Source organism: Grus americana, chromosome 11, assembly GCF_028858705.1.
Source record: "Grus americana isolate bGruAme1 chromosome 11, bGruAme1.mat, whole genome shotgun sequence".
NCBI lineage: Eukaryota > Metazoa > Chordata > Aves > Gruiformes > Gruidae > Grus > Grus americana.
This window is the reverse complement of record NC_072862.1, coordinates 16,655,948-16,678,057: the sequence shown is the minus strand read 5'-3', so window position 1 is coordinate 16,678,057 and position 22,110 is coordinate 16,655,948. Positions and strand designations below refer to the sequence as shown.

Below are 22,110 nucleotides of genomic sequence, written 5' to 3'. Positions count from 1 at the left end.
CCAGGGACCTGGCTTTACTGGTTTTACTTTCAGCAGGCTCCCAAGATGAGGGGGAATGCCACCTCCCTCCAGCCCAGCCCAGCTCAGCTCAGCACGGCAGCCGGGATCCTTCCCCACTCCCCCCGCACCTCGCAGAAGCTGGGGACGGTCCCTGGGACCCCCTGGGTTGCCCAGGCAGGGAACGAGCCGAGCAGCGGAGATGCAGAGCCCTCGGGCAGCTCCTCGGGTCGGTCGGGGGGTGTGGGGGGCAGCCCACCGTCAGCCTCCCACCCGCAGCCCCCTCCCCGCCACGGGGCAGGACGGCGCGATCGGCCAAGAGGCAGTCAGCAATGCCACCGGCCACCAGCGAGGAAAAGCATCCACTTTATTACAGACCCCGCAAGCACCCGTGGCAGTGCCAGGAGGACCAGGTTTTTACACGGGATGTTTCCATTTTTCAGCAAGGGGAAGAGAAGAGGGGAACAAACCCAACTGACCCTACTCACGGCTCTTTGGTGCTAGAAAACACGCGGCGGTGCGGCAGAAGCTGTGGTGAGAGGGGCACCAGCAAAGAGGAGGGACAACTCTGCTATCCACCACCACCACCCCGAGACGCCTGCGAGGAATTTGCGACGCATCTAGAGACACAGAAACGGCAAATATATTTCACTGCCCCCCCCCAACCTGCACCTACCCCACGCCCGCCGAGTGCTGCAGAAGACCTCCCCGCCTCCCAGTGTCCCTGAAACGGTCAAACACCCTTTCTGCAAAGAGGGAGAGTGGGTCCCAGGGGGAATCAGTGACCGAAATCTCTTGGCTGGAGAGGAAGGACGTGGGAAAGGTGACCGGTTCCCAGTAACTCAAACCCTGGCGGGAGGCGAGGCAGCCAGGTCTCCGCTTCACTCTTCTCCTCTCTCGGCAGCGATGGGCTCCTTGGTCCACTTGTTTGTGACCTCCTGGTTGCCTGTGTAGCCCACGTCGGGCAGCAGGCCTGGGGGTGCCTCCACGTCCCCGGTGACCTCCAGGTCCAGCTCCTCAAAGGAAGAGCCGCTGGCTCCCGACTCGCTGTAGCTGTGCTCGCTGCGGTTGTCCGCCTCCTCCCTGCCGCGGCTGGCTGGGAAGGGCAGCAGGATGGAGGTGGCCACCGAGGTGTCTCTGCTGTCGGTTGTGGCCTCCATGCTGATGGAGCTTGTCTCGCTCATGGTGTCAGCCCCTGGGATGGAAAGAGAAGGGGAGGGAGTGAATGTTGCAGGAAGGAGGCGATGGGGATGGGGTGCCACAGCCTTTGAAGCCACCAGAAACCTCAGAAATGTCAGGCCACAGTGGAGACCAGCTCCTACCTCTTGTCACCTCCTGTGACTTTGAGAAGAGACCAGGTCAGGACAAGCACGAGCTGGACTCAAGCAGCTCCCTGAAATCAGGACACCCCCAAGCCATCACAAACACCACCCAGCTTCCCAGCCGTGCCCTGGCCCCGCTGCTGCTCTCCACACACACACTGAGGACCCGGCAAGCCCACCCTTAGGGAGAACACCGGGCCTGGGAGCCGGGGACAACGCTGGCCCCATCACAGCACCGGGAACAAGGTGAGGAGCAGGACGTTGTGCTGCGAGGGTGACGGGGAGCTGCAGCATGGCTCGAGCACCCAAGGGGAAGGTGGCACACGGGTCGGTCCTGAGATGTGCTGCTATCAGAGGCGGGTGTGTGTCTGGCCTCCCACCAGGGCATCCTAACGCTGCCTTCAGCCCCCCTACAACCCACTCCCTGCACGGCTTCCCCGCCGCCGTCGGCTCTGGTGGCAGCGCGAAGGCAGGCGGGGCAGCGGCAGGTGGGCCTTGGAGTGCCAGGGGACGGGGGAGCCGGCTCAGCACTTCTCCATGTCACCTGGCTGCCAGCCTACACCCCCTCTCATGGCCGAGCCCCCCTGGGGACTGCCCCTGCCTGCCCGGGCAGACCCCTCGGCCCACCGCCCCCTCCCCAGATCCCTGCCTCGTTAGCTCGGTTGACAACACAATTAAGGAGTCGACAACGAGACAAGTGTGTCAGATTGGGACCGGCAGCTCGGTGCTGTTGCCGGAGCAACCAGCCGGGAGACAAAATCCTCCTGTAAAACATTAATCATTGTTAATTATGACATCACAGATCCACATGGTTAATTATGACATCACAGATCCACGTCGCTGATTACAACATTGCAGATCTGCATTGCTAATTACGACAGAGGCAGCAAACACTGGGCGGGCTCCTCCATCGCTGCCCTCCCTGCTCCACCCTCTTCCCACCCGCCTCGCACCGGTGGGAAGTGTGCGTGGGGGGCTCGGCTGCTTCCCCGCACCTCTGCTCCCCCGGGGGCTCCATCCACACCGGGCCGGACGCCCCCGCGGAGGATCATGCCCCATGCCAGGAGGAAAGCCAGGAGGAGACCCGCTTGGCAGCAGAAGCAGCAGAGGACTGCAGCTTGTCACCAGTGGGGCCGGGAAGTGGCAAAGAGGATGGCGGCAACTGACGAGGGGCTCCCAGGTGGGAGAGGAGAGCCCTCTCCTCCACGTCAGCTCCTGCCAGCACGGCTCTGTCCCCAGCTGCTGGCATGGGGCCCCCGCAGGTATCTCCAGCCTCTCTGCGCTCCTGCAGCCGGGGTGGCCGGGGCTGGGCTGCTCGCCCTTCAAGCTGCACGGCAGCCACGGATTCCCCGGAGGAGACCCACCAGGGAGGGAACTTTCCTTCCAATCACCCTTAAATCCCTTTTTTTTGCTGTTTTTCTTCCCGGCCTGGGCGGCTGCCAGCAGAACTGCTTGCAAATGGCAGTCCTCTGCCTTCTGAGCGGCATCATCCCACAGTCCTGCCGGCTGAGCGAGGGCTGTTCGGAGAGGACCGAGCAGTGGCAGTAGGACGAGGAGCAGTTGGGAAAGACCCACAGAGGCGGCATACTTGCTGCTTTATCCCACCTGGATGGCGTACTGCCTTCATCCCGCCCGGAGGGCAATTCAACTGCATCCCACCCAGCGGGCAGCAAGAGAGGAGCCTGATCCTCCACCCTCTCACCTCAGCCGTGGCACGCAACCGCTTTGGCAGCTGGCACGAGCTGAGCCCTGGGCCGCCCACCCAAGCGGTGCCTGGTGAACCCCCCATGAAAAGGAGAAAAAAACCGTCGCCCACCGACACGCGCTGCGTTTGCTGCAGCATCGGGGAGCGCCTCGACATGGAAACTGCATTTACTCTAAGTTAAAAAGGATGTTCGGCACACTGCCAGCAAAGTGCTCGCTGAAGGGGATGGTGGCCACCAAGCAGGTGGCAGAAAGGCAGGAGGTGCCATCCCACCTGGCAGGACCTCGGCAGGGCAGTGGGTCAGCAGGGAGCTTATGGGAAGACGGAGCTGTGGGGGACGGAGGGGAGCACACGGCCCCCAAGCCTTGAAGCCAGCTGAGGGTTTGCAAGGTCTCTACCAGGGATCTCAAAAAAAAAAAAAAATTTAAAAAAAATCCAATTTGGCCAAATTGGTGGCCTGAGGTGCCACGGACACATTCCCACCATGGCTTCATGACAACTCACTTCATTCATGGTCATCTCGTGTCCCTCTGAAACCCGGAACAAGAGTGACCCTGACTCCCCAAGCCATGCCCTGCCTGCACAGCACCCCTCCCACATCACCCCGGGGGCTGTTTCGACTGGGAAGCCATCACGTAACCCCATGCCACAAAGCAAAGGAGCTCTCGAGGAGAGGAGCAGCAGCTTAGGAAGGAGAAGACAGAGACGAAGCCAACCTACGCGCTGCTCCAAGCTGCCACCACGGGAAAGCACCGCTGTCCTCACCCCTGCAGCCACCTCCCTCTCCCCCGCTCTGAGGGCGACAATAAATCGAGTCCTGTTTCCTTTCAGCCAGGCACTTTTTCACCACTCTCTCACTTCTGATCATGTTTGAGCAGCCTCAGCTGGCACATTTGCCCATTTCAGCAGCCTCACTCTCCTCCGTGCAGGACAAGGCTGGCTCCGGTGTGGCCATCCAGCCTGGCCGGGGACAGATGGCCAGGGCAGGCAGGGCAAGAGACGGAGCCACTGCTGCTGGGCATGGTGCCGAGTCAGGTCTAGCAGGAGGACGTGGCAGGAACCCCCAACTGTCCCAGCACAGCCCAGAGAGACCAAGCAGGGAGCGCGGCGGGGCTCCAAGAGGGCAACCAAAGCCTCGTTGGAAGGCACCTTGTGGGTAAGCAGGGGTTCAGCTCTCATCTCGTGGGCACAGAGGTTTCCGTCAGCCCTCGCACCCACTTCTCCATCCCGCCCCAGGCACCTTGCTTGGTTCCCCCACGAGCTGCTGCCCATCCCCTGCATCCCACTTCCCAAGGCTAGTCCCTGCACGGGGAGCCGGCACAGCACCCGGATCCAGCGTGGCTTTTCCCTCTGGCATGCAGCGAGATGCTGGCTGTCCCGTGGAAACCCCCCTCTCTGCTCTGCTCCCCCAAGGACAGCATAGCCATCCCACTGCACGTTCACTCAGCAGGAACGGGGAACCTGGGAAGTTTTAATTTGGGAAAAAGAGGCACAGCCCGGGCTGAAGCCCCACCAGGGTGTTGAGGAGCCCTCCAAAGGCCAGGGCCACCTAGGAAGACAGGAAGCCAAGCAGCCAACACCAAGATACCATCCAGGGATGGGTGCAACAGGAACCACTCACCCCACACTGCTAACAAGCCTGGCAGGGAGCAGCCCCCCCGGGCAGCTCAGCCCTGTGCCACCCCAGGTACTGGCAGCCCCAAAGTTCCCCAGGAAGGTCTGGCTCCCCTCCTGCATCGCCCCAGCAGGACACTGATGCCTGAGCATTGCTCCCCTCTCGGTGCACGCGGGCCTTCTCTTTCCCCCCCGTTCAATCAAATATTCATCGCCTCTGCCACTAAATAATAGATCAATGTGTTGCCAGGAGGGGCACAGCTCCTCTGTGCTTCCCGAAGCTCACACGCAGCCACCAGGAGAGGGGCCGGGGCAGGCAGACCAGCAGGAGCTGCCCACCGAGACCATTCTCGGGATGGACAGGCAGGCAGAACAGGCAGGGCTCTTCAGAGGATGGAAGCAAGCGGGGATGAGGCAGAGCACATCAGGGAAGGTGCCCCCCCGTGGCACTGGGGCTCAGCGGGTGATGCCATCGGTTGCACCCAGACGCTGCTGGACAGACTCAGCTCCAGGAAAACGAGCACCTGAGACTCTGGGCAGAGCCACGTGCTTAGAAAACATCTGTGTTCATGCCAGCAAGCCCGTGTTGAGAGGCTGCTTTTGTTTGCTTTCACCTTCCACGCACTGCAGCGGGGTCACGCTGGAGAGCACGCTGCTCAGAGCGAGCTAGGAGCGAGTGCCCGCTGAGTGCTGCACTGATGCCAAAGCCCTGAAAAATAATTAAGTACAAAACAAATAATCGTGATTGACACTGGCCCCCTGGAGACCCGTCAGCCGCCTTCCAAAAATGCTTCCCGTCTTTCCGATGACCCTGACGATGGTGAAGAAGGGACGGAATTGGTGCAGAGGCAGCTGCAGCCCCCGGCCCCTTCCTTACGTGCCAAGCGTGTTCGTCCTCAGCAGAGCTGCCAGCACCCCGCTCTGCACAGAGCGGCGGCAGAAAGTGGAGACCCCGGGTCGCGCCCCACAGCTTCTATGGCCATTGGCTTTGCTTGGAGCCACAGGCACCCAGCACCTTGCAGGGTGAGCTCAGGAGCAGGGAGGACAGCAGACGACAACCTAAATAGAGATGTGCTCCAAGGTCAGGAGGCTCAAGAAAACAAATCCAAGCTTTTCTTGTGCATCCAAGTTGCTCGGTTCCACCTGGCACCAGCCACATCAACAGGTGAGGAGAAATGACAGCGCCTTCCACTGGGAACTCCCGAAGTCTTTAATTCAAAGAAAGCGTAATACAGCTGTTGGCAGGGAGTTTCGTGAGCTGTGACCAAGGGGTGCTGCGTCCACACAGAGTATTACTAAATATTACGCTCGCTCTGGAATCGCATGCTTGTTGCTGTTATTTCAGTATTTTGTGAGAGGGAGGGAAGAGCAGGCTTCATCTGCTGCCCCATCAGGAGTGGGAGCCCAAGGCTGCTTTGCATAGAGCATCCTCAGCTACCTCAGCGAGGGGAAAAGGGGGGCCAGCACCTCCCCAGTCCCCCCACTCGCCCTGCGAGGCAGCAGGGTGTCAGGGCCCCGCGTCTTGATTTGCACTGCTCAGGCATGGCCAGAAGAGCTGAGTGCCACCAGCAGGGACCACTGCCCTCTCCCACCCTCCCAGGAGCATCCCAGTGCTGCTGAGCCTCCGTCAGGGCAGGACCATTTGAAACACTGGCAGAGCTGAGGTGGGTCAAGAAATAAGCCGAATACATGCAATTGGGCTTGAGGGGAAACCGCACTGAAAAGCGGACAGGGACGTCGCTGCACCCACCCTCCAGCTGGCAGAGGAAAGCTCGAAAGCTGTCACAGACATCCCGGGATCTGCAGGGTCAGGAAGATCTTATGGCCATCACACTGGTGGAAGGCGTCTCCCTTGAGCAGCTCCCCAAGGAAGAAGGGAGTAAAAAAGGATGGGAAAAGAGATTGTGGGTTTCTCTTCCTCCAACTCAGAGGTGGTTGCACAGATCCCAGCACAGAAAATACTTGAGAAGGAAGGACCAGTCTCAATCTGTAAGGCATCAACTTCAAGGTGTCTCCAGCGAGTGGCTGGGCAGAGAGATCTGCTGGCTGTCCCCCTCCAGTGGGATCTCCTCTCACACTGAGGCTCAGAAAATCCCTGTGGGACTTTGGAGTCGAGATGCAGAGCTCGAGGACACCAGCTGCTGCTTCCCACCTCGCCTCCTGACGTTGATCCTGCTGCTGAACCAGGGGCAGCCCAACAGCAGCAAACCAAGCCCCCGGCATCAGCAGGCCAGCGGTGGTGGGACAAGGGTGCTCACTGGGCACCATCTCCTCTCCAAGCCCAGGACCTCCCCACGGGGTGTCACCCTCCCCAGGTGACTGCAGTTGTACCGGCCCAGGGCACTGCGACATTATGGGGATGCAGGAGATCATGGGGACCTCCAAGAGCCTCAGGCAGGAGCAGCACAAGCAACACAAAGCCTTGCCGTGTCCTCGGCCCTCTCAAATGGCTGGAGCAAGGATGTGATGCCCCGCCAGACCTGGTTCTGCTGCCGTGCCCAGCAGTGACGGTGATCACAGTGCCAACATCCAAGCTCAACTCTTTAGTCTTAGAGACAAGGCCAACCTCTCACAGCTATTATTATTTTAAGCTGGTTTTGTGCAAACTCAGCAGATGACACCACATCAGATTGTACCTACAAAAGCTCATCTGTGCGACTGGAAGGGGAGGGGGGGTGGAGGAGCTGCCAAGAGCTGCTGCCGGGGAGCCTGGCCCAGGGCAGGGGTCTTCGGCATGAGAAAGTCCAACATCATTTGGCATCTAAAATTGGCAAAACCTTCCCAGCCCTTCTTCCAGCAGGGCAGGGGCCTCTCCCACCGCAGGCATGCTGGCAGTGGCATCCTAGAGAAAGCACCAAGACAGCCGGGGTGCAGGGCAGCAGCTCTGGCCACGCCACGGGGCCGTGCGCCCCCTGAGCACACGCTGCTGCCGGAGCCAATGGCCTGAAGCAGCTTTTTTGCTCACATGGGTCCTGCCGTCCCTCTCCGAAACCACAGGGCAACCGTAGGAAGCTGCTGAAGGGAGCGGGCTGCGAGGTGCCTCTGGCCAAGCCGAGCCGGTGTCCAAAGCAGCCGCCCCAACGCACGGCAGACAAAAAGGCGAAGAGCTGAGTGAGTACCGCGAAAACACAGGACCTCGAAGCACTGAGAAACAGCTCCGATTAGACTCTTCATTGCAGTGCTAAATGGACAGAGCTCCCAGAAAGCAATTTCCAGGCTTGCTTTTATGCCGCACGCGATTAAGAATTAAAGCAATCCAAACCTGAAGACGTGTTAAACAAAATGACCAAACTCCCCGGGAGGCGAGGAGAGCCGTCATGGTTTTTTCATGCCCGTTACACAAGCGTGGGCAACCTGTGGGGCAGGAGGCAGCAGCTGCCCCCGTCAGCGACCGGCTGGGCCGTGCCGGGCCGTGCCGGGCCGTGCCGTCCAGCACCTGGGAATGCTCGGCTAGCGGGCTCCCGCATCTCGCAGACATGTGAGCACGTGGGCCGGCGACGGCAACTAGCATTTCGGGTTACTATAGCACTGCTGTTCTGCGCCTACAGCCATTGTGGTCCCTTCCTGTATGAATACATCCAGACTCCAACAGATCCCGCTGAGCAGATGCTATCGGGCAACTCCACCACCAGCTACAGCAACCTGGTATTTAAGCTCTTCGCAATCCCAATATGTAACAGATGAAGATGAGATCAAGGAAGATGTATATGACAAGAAGAAAAACAAGCCCAGCTGCAACTAAAAGCTGCGAGATCCAGCTCGGCTCTGACAACAGTGGGCCTGCGGCTCAGTGGCAGCTTGGCCCTTGCCCTGATGCTACAGGCGTGCCCAGGTGCTCCCCACTGCTTGGTGTGACACCTCGGGGACGAGATCCTATCTCAGCCCAGGGTGAGGGGAAGAGGTGTGCTGAGACTCGGCTGGGCACCGGGTGGGCGCAGGTTGGCCCCTCTCTGTCTGCTCAGGTGGCAGCACCGGGGACACCAGGACCCCCACCTTTGGGAGGGGTGATGCCAACCTATGACGGAGCCCATGCACAAACCACAGATACCTGTGATGTCTGTCTGGGCATCTTCGGCCTCAGCTGCGGCAGCCCTGCTCTTCCTCTCCAGTTCTTTCATTTCAGGCACATAGAAGTCCCCTTGGCGGGCGAGGGGACACACGAAGTAGATGTGGTCCTCCTTGTAGATCTCGATCCGGGGGTGGGCGCACAGCTTCCTCTCCTGAAAGACAACAGGGGACCACGGATCAGGAATGTGCCCTCACCCCACACCCCAGTAGCCCCCCACAACATGGGCCTGCTGGCCTGGCAGCGTCACAGACTGACCCGCTTCGCCCGCAGGCCATAGACACAGGAACCGAGCAATGAGCAGTGGGTCCTATCCTGAAACCACAGTGCCCCTCTCCCTACTGCAACAGCCCCCACGTGCCAGGGCTGGCGGGTTCTGCCCCAGGGGTGAGCAGCCATCTGGATTCAAGGAGGAGATGCTGAAGCCCCGGGGAGGCTCAGCGTGCTCGTTTTGGGCTGGAGCGAGGGGTTTCAGGGAGCCCAGCAGCTGCTTTGCATGGACCTGCCAAGGCTCCGGTCTCTCCTGGCAGCACGGCCCCGCGAGCAGGCGTAGCACTTCTCCGCTAATTAATATAATCCAGAGCCGACAGCTCAAGCAGCTCCTTTCAGAACAGCGAGGGCAGGGGGAGTGGGAGATGAATCCCTGGCATTTCAGACAACTCCCCCTCCTCCTCCTCACCCCACCTCCTCCTGGCAGCACGCTTCCAAGACCTCAGCCAAGGGACCCATGATGGGGGCATGTTCCGCTCCGGCCATGTCCCGGCCCACGCCGAGCCGGGGCTGTGGGGATTCTCAGGGTGCCGGAGCTGGGCCGAGGAGCAGCTGGACCCCTCTTGCCACCCCCTCCTCGCCCGCCCGCCCGCCGGCTGCTTGCTGGCAGAGGGGGCGGCTGATTACAAGCCGGGTGAGAAGGGAGAGCATCTCTTCAGCGGGTTTTCTTTTTCTTTCTTTCCCCTTTTCAAATCTCTGACAGCTTTTATTTAACCCTGCAACCACCTCGATTATCCTCCTCCTCCTTGCCCTGACTCTGCTCTTCTTCCTTGCCCCAACTATTGTCTTCCTCCCTGACACATCCCTCGGGCACAGCTTGCCCAGACATCCTCGGTCAGGGTCCCTGTCCCTCCAGGGCTCCCCAAATCCAGGGCTGGCCCCTCTCTATGGAGACATCAAACATGACCTTACAAAAGCCTGTTCATTCCCGACTCCCTTTGCCCCTGGGGATGGACCAAGCTGATTTTGAGTCATTTACTTCCTGGCCAAATGCCGGCACCGGGCAGAATCCATGACAGAGGGGAGCCAACGCTGACCCTCCCCCAGCGCTGGCCTCAAGGCCGCCTGAAAAGCCACCTCCGTGCTGGCAGGATGGTGCGCAAGCAATGCAGGGAGAAAACCCCACGTGAGCCATTTTCGGGTCTGTTTTCCTGGGAAAGCCCACAGGAGCTGGCTGTGCAGAGCCCTGGTTTACCCAGTGGCAGAAACACGAACCGAGAGCCTGGAGGGCACCGAGGGTCGTGGCTGTGGCAGGTGGACAGACGGGAGGAACCAAACCCCAGCAGAAGCTTTACCCGTCCTGTCCCAACGCCTCCGAGTCTGAATTTCGGCAGAATGCCTCCTCCATCCCAGGAAGAACCACATTCGCGATCCCAGTGCCGCAGGGACGTGCGGGGACACGGGCGGGCTTCCAAGGCGCTCGGGGCCCGGAGTTCCCACTCGCAGGCAGGTGAAACACTAACACACGCAGATCAAAACTGTATTAAATAAAAACAAGCCAGGCTGTTTTTAGCAGCAGAGCAGAGGCGGCTCATATCACTCCTACTTTTTCAGCAACAACGCAGACAAGAACCCTCCCCACCGCTCTGCCCCTTGCTCTACCAACCACAAACCCATCAGCCAATCTTCAGCTCGGTTCGTTATTTTAGGTTACTGCAACACATACCAGAGACGGGTATCTCCAAGATTCGCAGGTTTTTTGGATGCATCCAGCTGGCCCTCCACCACTTAACGCAGACGGGGACAACTCAAAGGATCTTAGAGCAAAAAGACCTTCACTAAATTCACATGAGGTCTCTAATCAGTCAAAAAACTCAGGGCTCCAGTCCAGCTTCCAAGATATCCCAAGCTGACCTCCCAAAGACCACCCTGGGAGTCCTAAAGAGCAGATCTAGGAGGTACTCTCTCCCTACAATTTATCTAGGCTGCTACATCTCCCCTTCCAATTACACAGCCATAGTAGTGACTCCTCCAAAGCACAAACAACACCCCCTCCACGCACACGAAATGTGGGAATCGTGGCTTTTTAAGGAATAAAAATGTACAGCTGTATGAAAAACAGAGTCCTGGACTGGCTCTTGAGCCAAATGCCGCTTCATACTCAAGGATTATCCTATAAGAGAGATGAGGATGCTCCACCCTGCCAGGGTGGGAAGCAGCTTTGTCTCCCTGAAGCCAGAAGAGCCCAGGTGCCCTGCAGCCAAAGCCCACGGCCGTGGACCAGGTCGGTGGGATGATGCTGATGTGGCTGGACGCTCACTGTCAACACCAACCCCTGCCTCATTACAGAGAGCTACAAGGATGCTCAGTGCTTGACTTCTTCCCAATTCATCCAGGGGTTTTCTCAAAAGGAACGGGAGGGAAACCAGAGCCTGATGGTCCTAATTTATGCCTGTACAAATCAAGTTGGGAGCCAGGCTAGTGAGCTGGCCCCTGCTTCTGTGCTTCTTCCTGGAGCAACCCAGCTCCTCATGGGGCTTCTGCAGAGCTCAGCACTGGCAGCTGGGCCCAGGAGAAGACAACATGTCCAAGAAGGAGCAGGGACGTGGCAGCCGAGGATGCTGTCCCATCCGGGCTGGGGCCAAAGGGATGAGGCTGCGTAAAGACTTGAGGAAAGGGCAGAGGTGACAAGGCGGGGAGCCAGAACAACAGAAAGGAATAAGGGGATCATCCAGAGGGGATGCAAGGGACATCATCCCTGGGATCATCCCAAAGGAGATCAGGAGGGAGGCAGAGGCCAGGCAAGCACGGGCAGAGGTGCAGCAAAGTGAAACCAAGAGGTAGGTGTCAGCATAGGGCAGAGCAGGCTTAGGATTATCCCAGCAGAGAGGAAGGCTGTGAGGCTGCTGCAAGGGAAGGAAAGAACCCAGAGAGACTGGAGAGCAGAGTCCAAAGGCAAAGGTGTAAGCAGAGAGCGAATTAGTGAAGGTTCAACAACATGGCAACACAACAGAGATGCTCAACAGGCAATAAAGCGCTCTGTAGCCAAGGAGGAAGCCCCTCGCTAACTGTGCAGCTAAGCCAACAGATGGAGCAGCAAGGTGGACGTGGAGTTTGCAAGGCAGAGCCCTCGAGTCAAATCAAATGCAGTCTCACACGGGCGGAGGAGCTCAGCAAGAGGTGAACAGTGGGGCACCGACGGCATCGGGGCCAGGCTTCTGGCTAGGACAGCAGGACCCAGTAAGTAGGGCAGGGAAGGGGACTTGTCCCTTCGCAAGGTTGTGCTGTGCCACCTCCCTTCTCAGCTGCCGCCTGGAGCTCGCCCTTCCCACAGCCAGCGAAGATGGAGGTGGCAGCGCAGTGTGCAGGGCTTCTTTCTATGCAGGACACTCCGCAGGCCATCCAAAGCATGGGATTTATTGCATGTAATACATACAGTCAAGCTACATGTACGTAGCAAAGGCCAATGCATCCAAAGCCCACCAGTTCAGTCTTGACATGCACAGCAGCTCTGACATACAGTTGCTAGGTCAGACCCACTGCTGCCCGTGAAGCCAAGTCTTTCTTGGCCCATCTGAGGCCGTGGTGGGGTGCTGCTCACCATCCTCTTGGGAACAAGGGTTTGTGTAGGGAAAGACACTTGCACTTCTCTTTCCCAGGTGAAATAACACCCTGCCCAGTCTTTACCCCTGGGTTGTTTCCAAACCACCCACCACCCCTAACTCCCTGTAGGACTTTCCCAGGTTGGCCTCATCCCTCTAGGAATGGAGCACCCTCCAGCCTCATGCATCAGAAAGGGATTATGCACTGAACCAGCATTTCAGGAGACCTTCCCCAGCAGTGGGAGGTGGCACCTCCCCAGCAGCACAAATTTTCCTCTCCCCACTCATCTGTTAAGGAATAGACCCCATGGCACAGCTTGGGCATGGCCTCCTGGCCAGAGGATGCCTCTGCTTCCTCAGGCGGGCAGGAGAGCAGTCCCAGGGCTATGGGACATGTGATAAGGCAGGTGAGACGTAACCTGCAGTCATTAAAATCCCAGAAGAATCACGCCAAAATGGAAGGAGGTGGCAGGGTGCTCACGCCATGCCGTGCCCCTCAGCGCCTGCCAGAAAGCAGAAGGCGAGCTGGGGCACTGCAGGAACCGGCTTTGTCACTCTGTCAGGCTCGTCTGCTCAGGAATTCAAATGCCACCAACTGGATCTGACTCGTCTCCCACTGCTGGGAGAATTCAGCTTGTTAGGAGACCAGCAAGCGAGCCTTGCGGATGCTCTCAGGATCCTTGTCATGCCTGGGCATGCTGGTGCTCAGGCTCCAGCTGAACACACTGTCTGCCCCAAACGCTTCTAGGGTCACCGGGAAGGTGGTGGGGAGGCAGCTGCTGTCCTCACCCCACTTCTGGCCACAAGCCCTCTGGCCCCACAGCCCCCGTAACTCATCACTGGGACCTCCTGGCATGACTCACGGGGTGATGGTTAAGCCACACCAGCACACTGAGTCGCTGTTTCAAGGCCGGTGGCTGTGGGAGCAGGAGGGGACCTTCATGCCACCACCAAGCTTCTGCTGGAGCAGGGCTGGGGACCGAGCTCTCCATGCTGCCCAGCAGCTCCTGGCTCCCCCACAGAGATGTCCACCAGTGTGCCATATGTATACAGCCATCGCCTGTGTTTGTCACCCACCCCTGCTGGAGGACCTCCTGCCTGCAACGTGTGAAACAATGACCATAAAACCCAGCCAGGACTGGGAAAGCCACAGGGAGCAAGTGATCGGTCACCCGGCAGATGCTCCCACTCTTCGACCTTAGGGGCACCAGGCAGCCCCCTGAGCTGCCCTCCCTGCCACCAGCCAGGGACGCACCCCCCCAGGGATCTGCCACTGGGCACTGCTGAAACCCCCAGGAGACCTGCCAGCCCCTCCCCACACGCCAGCACCTCCTGCCTGCTCAGGCAACACAACTCCCCCATGTCTTGCTTCCAGCCAGAGGCATCCATCCTCTCCTTCTCCCAGGGAAGGGGTCAGATGTTCGGTCCCAGGAATTTTAAAGAAACAACAAAACTGCACGGAGCCGAAGAGCCCTAAAATCAGTTGCTAAAATTAGAGCTGAAACTGAGCCACCAGCTAGGACCGGAGGGAGCGCGCTGTGTGCCACATCCTCCTCGCTTCCTCACACGCTCCACGCTTGGTGTGTCATTCCCGCTTATCTTAGACTATGGGCGCTAGGTAGTGCAGAGAGGCTTTGCAGTTCAGTTTGCACAGCACCCAGCATACCCCTTGGTGCTCTCCCAGTTCAGCCAGGGGACAGGCTCCTTGCTGGGCCATCCTGTCATCCCAGACCCGGACCGGGGATGTCCCTGTTTTCATTTCCTCTTGCCACCCCAAACCATCCTGTGATTCTGGTCCTCCGTGCTGAGCCCAGCCTGACCATGGGAGACAGGGATGGAGCCGGGATGCCCAGGGCTGCCCTGGGCTGAGGGGCAGGAGTCAGGCAGGGGCTGGGGAAGAACCACCTGCCCAAGAGATGGTTTGGGCGGAAGGGGGAACAAGCTGCTGGCAGGCAGGTATGCTTTCCACCAGGAGTATATCAAGCGTCAAGGAAACACCAACATCTCAGCTTGCAGCTCAAGCATGGTGCACATGAAGCCGGCAGACCCTGTCTCCCGGAGTGGCCGGCACTCAGAGCCAGCTCCAGCACACGGCGCAGCCGCAAACACCAGGCTGCGGAGGGCTGCGAAACAGCTGCTGCTTCCCAGCCTGGAGAGAAACTCACATTTCAGAGGTGGTGAGACTGCTCCCACGCACGTGTACTTTACTTTCAAATCCTCCGGGCTGCGAGGTGTTTCAGAAACAGAAGGTGATATTATTGCAATCAAGAAAAGGCCGTTTCCGTCAGCTAGCAGAAAAAATGAACGGCACCACCAGAGCTACAGCAGCAGCAAAGTCTCGCCAAAGGATAGCAAATCCTCCAGGTACCAAAATACAGCGCCTAGCAATTAGCACCTCCTGCGCCCATCAGCATCCCTTCCTGCCCTCCACACTAACACGCTTCCCCCTCTTCCCGCAGCAAGCCCCCGTCCTGCCTGCAACCAGGACACTGCCCTGCTGACGCGGCAGCATCGTGGCTTCGGGACAGGCGGATGAAAATCAGCCCCCGAGATCCTCTCCACAGCAGCGAGAAGGAGTGCGTTTGGACCGTGGGAGCCGCAAAACGCCAGGCTCGATAGCTGGGAGAGTTTTTCATTTTCACCTTGGCGAAGGCAGCCCGCCATGCAATTTACACCTTGCCCACCTGCCTGCCTGCCTGCGCTTCCTGGGACCGAATCACCCAGCTGCTCCTGCCCCGGCGGAGCCGCGGGAGCTGCTGAGCGGCAGCTGTCAGGCACGGCAAACCGAGAGGTGAAGGAACGAGCTGGGGTGGGTTGGTGGGTATGGGAGGTCCCAGCACCCAAGAAGGACCAGGCACAGGCTCCCAGGAAGGAGGCGCTGCTGGAAGCTGCTGTGAGAGTTGTGAAAATTCTCTTCCCCGGGATGGAGATTCCTTCCCATCCTCCAGCAAAAGGGAAGTAATCTACGGTCCTGCCTCGCTGCAGGCGTGACGCGCCCCAGACCTCCTCCCCTTCCAGCACCCACTTGAGCTGCAAGAGAAATCCTGCTGCGCATCCCGGAGCATCCCCCATCTTCAGAGGTGAGCCGGGCAGCAAGTCCCAGAGAGATAAAACCTTTCAGAAAGTAGCCACAGGCAGCCAGAGCCCCTGGTGTGGGCGAAGGACAAGCCCTGGACAAGGCTGCCAGCCTGGACACGCTCAGGTACGTTAGTCCCTGTGCTTCCAGGGACATATTTTACTGCCCCCAACTACAGGAACATCACCTGCAGAATAAGGAGCAGATGGTGCAAACACACACAATTCATGGGGCTTGGGTCCCCCCCGGTGTCACAGTTATTTGGTAGTAATTAGTCCTGGAGCAGAGAGTTTCAGAAGTGAAGAAAACTTCTGCATTAAAAAAAAAAATAATTTTCCTAATAACTCAGTGCTTTCCATGTCCCCAAGTTCTGCCCTGCTCCTGAACCTGCCACGGGTAAGCAAAGCCAGCCAGGGAGACAGTTCTCACCAGCCTCCTGGGGCTCCATTATATGTTTTCACACTCTTCCTCCTACCTGACCGCAACCGCATCCCTTCCTCTCCTCCTCCTTCCCCATCACTGCCACTCACAAACTCTCTGAAGGGGACTTTGGTTTCAACCACTCGGAAAGCTCAAACACTGGATTTTCATTATAAAACAAGAAATCTGCATAAATCCACATAATCTCTCCTCCCCTGAGGAACCAGTCCTGGTTTCCAGTCCCCGTCCCCAGGAACTCCATCGTTACAGGAGCGTGCGGGTCAATAGCCACGCACAAAAGGAGGTGGATGAGACTGCGGGAGAGGAGGACCACAGCTGGAGAGGGCTGCCTCTGCTTCGGAGCATGGGTCTCTGGGGACCAACGCTCTCCTTCCAGCCCTCAGAGGATGCTTTTTCAGCATTAATCGCAAAGCTGAAGAGGTTGATGCAATGATCTCTGCCATCACGGATGACTGGAGCGATGCTAAATAGCTTTGCCTGCTCTGTTGCCTCAGCGAGGCTGCCAGGAGCTGCAGCTGTGGCAATTTCTCTGCCTCTTGTCAAAGCAGGGCCTTTCAGGAAAGGAATCATCGCCCGTCCTGCCTCGGCCAGGCAGCTTGCCGCACTGCAGCCTCCCACCCTACGCAGGGCACCACACAGGTAAAAGGAACCCCTTTGAAACATGGGTCTTCGTTAAGCTGCTCGTAGGGAGAGTAAGCCCTAACCTAGAGTACAACCCCTCGCCCTGAGACACCCAACTACAGGTTGTTTCTTGTGATGAGAGATCTTTCTCCATGGCTAACTCACAGCTGAGAGCCTGGAGGGCTCCTCATCCAGGTGAACATTCCCAACTCACCTTGATGGCTTCATCTCCTGGGCCACCACTCGCCTGAGTACTTGCACTTCCACAGGAGGGACATCCAGTGGAGGCTTGTTGTTCACAACCTTCTCACACGCGTCCTCACCCTTAACGGGTCCTGTGATGAAACCCTTGTGCAGCAAAACCAAAGTGACGGAGATGGAGCAGAAGTGCCTAGTGCCCACAGCACATGGGAGCTGCTCTTCCACAGCTTGTTTGTCACCAGGACAAACCCAGGACATGTCACATTAGTGCCCCTGTGAAGAAAATGGAGCAGTGGAATAGATACCCCCCATCCCTTCCTACCTCCTTGAACAACCTTGTCTTTCTGCAACGCCCCCAGCTCCCAGGCTTCATGGAATATATTTCACAATGAGCTAAGCTCAACCTCACACCATCCCTTTGCAGCTGAGAAAGCTGAAAAGGGAAGCTGAAGAACGTAACCTTGCTGAACTTGCACAGATAAAGCCACCGGCAGCCTGGAGCAAAGCGGGGATGCAACCGCCTGATTCCCAGAGAAAATAGTCCTTCCCTCCCCACCGACGAGGACTTAATGTCAGGCTTATCTGCCTCATTTAGAAGGCAAGGAAAGCCACCAAAGAGGAAGATTGAGCAGTTTTTGGCCTGGTTTGCTGAGGAGGAATGGGTAAGATGATCATGACGTCCACCAGCATGTCACCAGTACAGCACGTTGGCAAATCTGATGGCAGAAAGCAAGTTTCCAGGACAAGAGGATCTTCCAAGCTATCGGCTAAGTGCAGCCAACAGTGGAGAAAGACTGTTTGACCTCCTGTTCAGAGAGGCCCAGGCTTGCCTCGGGTGACAGGGATCCTCCTGGGCTCTCCGCTGCAGGTCACTCACCCACAGGCCACCGCTCACCCTCGGTTCACTGCTGCTCCTCCTTCTCCTTCCCTTGCCCCAGGGACAGACATCCCCACATTTTAAAAGCAAGCCAGAACCAAAGACAAGTGCCTTTCTGAATTTTTATAAAGGAGCAAGAGACATTCCCCCCCACAGGCTTCCAGGAAAGCCACCTTCAAACCCCCATGTCCAAGAGCGTGCACCTCTACCCCAAAAAGTCGGCAATCCTGCGAGGCAAAGAGCCAGCAACCCTGGTGAGCCCCAGCGTGACGACAACTCCTGCCGGTGAGCTCGGCTAACGAAGCCCCCAGAGCCTCCAGCCACCGCATGCCGCCGGCAGTAACGATTCGCCTGAGGAAATCCCCAGCGCAAACAAACAGCGCTGGCGGGCAGAAAGCAAAAGGCAAAAAGACGGGCAGGCTGCCTGCAACTCGGGAGGAGGTGGAAACACAGGGAGAGGCAAGGAGGGGGTAAGGAAGGCGAACAAGCAGCACCAGGCAAATCCATCAGGGACCTCAGGACCGCTCCAGACATCCTCGAGCCAGGCCATGCCATTTCGGCAGCTGCACGTGCTGACCGACCTCTCTAGCCGCCCTGCCCAGCCCAGGCATGGGGGGGTGAGTTGGGGCTGGGTGCCTGCCTTTCCTCTGCAGCCATCACCTCTTCCTCCTCCTCAGCTCACCAGGGACCCCGGCGCAGGGTCCCAGGGGGCTCATTACCTTGATCTGGAGAGGAGAGCGCCTGCCGAGCATGCTGCCACGGTGTGCCAGCCAGTGGCGGTGCCAGCGGGGACACAAGCCGAGCGCCTCCGAAGCCAGGCTCTTCTGCTGGCGATGGAGGCAGCAGGGGAGCGGAGCAGCTGCTTTCAGTGACCTTTGCAGTCTGGCAACTGCTCCTCCGCCAGCACAGGATTGTGAGTTTGACTGTGCAGATCAATCAGGAGATGAAATCGAAGCCAGTTAGGCAAGGACGAAGCCGACGCTGCAGCCACCAGAGCTACCCCAGATCCTCATCAGTGCCCCCCGAGACCCAGAGGACACCCCTCCTCTTCCCAGTGCCATGGTGCCCTCCCTCAAGCTCTGCATACCTGGAGGATGGGGAAGACTTTGGGGAAGCATATCTGCACCTCTGTTCCCAACCGCCCTTCCCCAAGCAGCTGCAGCTCATCATGGGCAGGGAGTGGACTCTGTCCTGCGCCGCTGCAGCCCTGTCCTAGGAAGGCTGCTGGGTCTGGGCTAGCAAGAGAGGAGGGGTTTGGACGCTGGTCCTGTGCCCCACGGCCCAGCATAAAGCTGGGCTATGGGTCCCATAGTAGCTTGCACTGGGAGACACAGTTTTGCAGGGGAACTGGTGGGAGACGCAGGAGATGGCTTCTTGGGGGGGGCAGGAACAGAGCAGAGGAGGAACAAGTGAACACGGCACCTAGAGATGCATGTGAAAGGAGGAGGATGCAAGAACAGAGAGGAGCCGATGGCTGCGCTCCTCTGCCATGAGCCCACAGCATCAGGCGGGTCCTGCAGCCATAGCAGCTGCTTCCGCTTTGCTCATCTCCTGAACCACTCAGCAGAGAAGTACCGGGGCAAGTCTTTCTCCAACACTGACCTCTTGATAAGCTTTTGCCAACTCATGGTCTGGTAACTGTACTGCTGGGCGGATGTTACCCCAAGCTGTGAATCCACACAGCATGAAAAGAAGAGCAGCTGGCCACAGCAGATGATAGATATCTACCTTTTTGCATGTCAAGGAGTTGCCATCAGCTCCCGGCAGAAATAAAACCCAGAGGAACAGCTAAGAGTAACCGGGCATCCAGTGGCAGGGAGAAAATACCAGTGTCTGCAGCAGGAACAAGGCCACGGTTTCCCTCCCTCCAGCCTTCCCGGGGTGCCTCACAATGCCACGGAGCGGGAATGAGCCTGTCGGCAAATATCTGAAGCTGGCAGGCAGCTGCAGACCGGACTGCTCATTGACCAGCCACAGCGCATCCTCTTCATCCCCACAGGGCCAGGACACCCCTTTGGGTTTCATCTGAAAGGCAACAGCCGCAGCACCGCGCTGGGACGGGGACTCCTAGACCAACCACTCTCCCAGCTGACTTAAAGGTCTGTCCTTGACCTTCAGGCAGCACTTTTGCCTTAGGATGCACCCCACAGAGCTGCGAAGATAAGGGAAATGGACACTGTAACAGCTTTAAATATACCAGGACATCTCCTGGATGGTGGTGTGTGGAAGGGAAGGGGACAGAAGCAGAAGTTTCCAGGGGGCCTGCAATGCAAACACGTGCCCATCCACAAGTTATCACTGTGAGAAGCAGCCAGAGTCAGGGATGCGGGCGGTTACTAACCTGCTCTCCCCGCTGCACTCAGCTCCGTCACCCCCCTTCACCCCTGTGGGGTTGTTATAATTCCTCACATTAGCAGAAGCTGAACAGGTAAAACCATCCATCTGTGGAGCGAGCACCCGGCGGTCATCGTACAAGCCGCCAAAAAAAAAAATCACCCCAATTACTCCATAGCGCCAGAAACTCCCAGGCATCCTTCTGCTCCCTCAGACACTTTGAAATGTAAAGCTGCATCGTTCGGTGTCTTTTAATTTGGAGCTCAGCTTCAGACCGGCAGAGCCTCGCTGAGCTTTAGGATGAATGCAGCCATGCAAAATGTACATGTGCAAAATCCAGATGTCAGTGGCCTGGAAGACAAGCGCAGCCCAAGCCCCACCACTGACACCATTTCGTGTCTCGGTGTCTCTGTTCTGCCGTCCCAGTGCCAGAGGAGGCTGGCTGCGAGTTCCTCCCCTCTCGGTGCTGGCTCAGGACTCCCGGCTCTCATGGAGCGGCCGGCAGCCAGCACCCCTCGGATGCTGCCTTGGTGCAAGCTGGAGCGGAGCTCAGGCTCTCTGCTGCAGCTGGGCTGCTCTCACAATCCTGAGAACCTTCACAAGCCTTCCTGAGCTCCTCCTCTGCGCACAGACAGGGAGATCCATATTTGAACCCCTCGAAGAGATGAGCCTTGAAGAAAGTGGACATAGCAGCCATGGGAATCTGATCCTGTTCCAAAAGCTGTACCTAGGCTCTGCTCCAAGTCACCACAGAAACCTCTTTCTAGTTTCTCTCTGCTACCCAGGAGAGGTGACTCTCCATCATCTCCTCCCCTCTTAGGCAGGTTTGTTCCTCTCCTCCGTGCTGGAGGCACATCCTTTTTTGCATTACAGCCCCAGCCCTCCTGCCAGCCCTGGCAGGGCAGAGGCACCCTACCGAAGGGAGAACATATCTCCGACAAACCCAGCAGAAACGCACCTGCTCAAGCCAGGCATGAGCCCCCACCTCCTCGCGCTCACCAGAGCAGCAAGGAGCCCAGGAAAGGCAAACGTCAGGTGGGCTGGGGACAAAGAAACAGGATGCTGCCTTGGCACACCTGGAGGCACTGGTCCCTCAGGTGCTGATCCACTCTTGAGGGTAACAGGTACCTTTGGTCTCTTACCAACGCCAGACACCGCAGCAAGGATCCTGAGAGAAGTCAGCTCCAGGGTGACAGAGGACAAGAACTGACTGATCCTTAGCTGGTGCCCAGGGAGCCGCTGCCTCCTCTGCCCACTGTGCTCTGACAGCAGGGGAACAAACACCTTTTCTCGCTCCGATGTGATCGGGCGAAGAGGAGAGGTGCCAGATGCCTACCCACCCGGCCTGCTGGCCACAAAGGCAAAGAGGCTCGCCAAGGCTTGCCACTCACCCGGGATGGAGCAGGGGAAGCAGCGCAGGAAGCCCGGACACCCCCACTGGGCTGCAGACCTCCATCAGCTGCCTCGGGGCAGTTCTAACCTGGAGTCATCCCTGCCAGCTTCAGGCACGGGTGCTGGAGTTACCGACTGCCAACGTTTCTATTAAAGGCTCCGATTTTCCCCAGTTTGGCTTAGGCAGAGAGGATGGAATAAGCTGCCACATGCTGGAAAAGAAATGAGACAAAAGGAGTCCTGGAGCTGAGGGCTCCCAGGCACTCTCCAAAAGCCTGCAAGCCAAGAATTAAGCACAGCTCGACCTTCCTCTTTCAAGGAGCTCACAGACCAGGCTGCAAGCTGCTCTGGAGCCCTGCGACGGCAGAGGCAGCTGGAGACCACAAAGATGAACCTCGTCCTGGTAAATCCGGAGGAGTTCATGAGGGCCGGAATTTGGCAGCATGATTTTCCGCAGCCTGTCAGGACAACCCGAGTTCAGCACTGGGTGTTTGCTCCTCAAAGCAGGATGGGATGCACTGGTTGTATGTAGGTCTGCACTGAACCATTGCACCTCTCCATAGCCTGCACCTGCTCTGCAAAGGCTGTGAGTCCCTACGGGTGCGGGCAGAGCAACGGCCACCAGGCAACAGCATAAACAGAGGAAAAGCAC

At 58.2% G+C, this 22,110-nt stretch overlaps 1 protein-coding gene across 2 annotated transcripts in view; it reads right to left on the bottom strand.

Moving 5' to 3' along the window:
* Positions 1-347: 347 nt before the first annotated feature.
* The window catches only part of TEX264 (testis expressed 264, ER-phagy receptor), a 39,987-nt gene continuing 18,224 nt past the window's right edge, over positions 348-22,110 (bottom strand). For both annotated transcript variants that reach the window (XM_054837894.1, XM_054837895.1), the window contains exons 5-6: positions 8,687-8,858; positions 348-1,192 (exon numbers count right to left, since the gene is read on the bottom strand). In XM_054837894.1, coding sequence (XP_054693869.1) covers positions 879-1,192; positions 8,687-8,858 — 486 coding nt within the window. In that variant the 3' untranslated portion in view covers positions 348-878. The remainder of the gene's footprint in view (positions 1,193-8,686; positions 8,859-22,110) is intronic.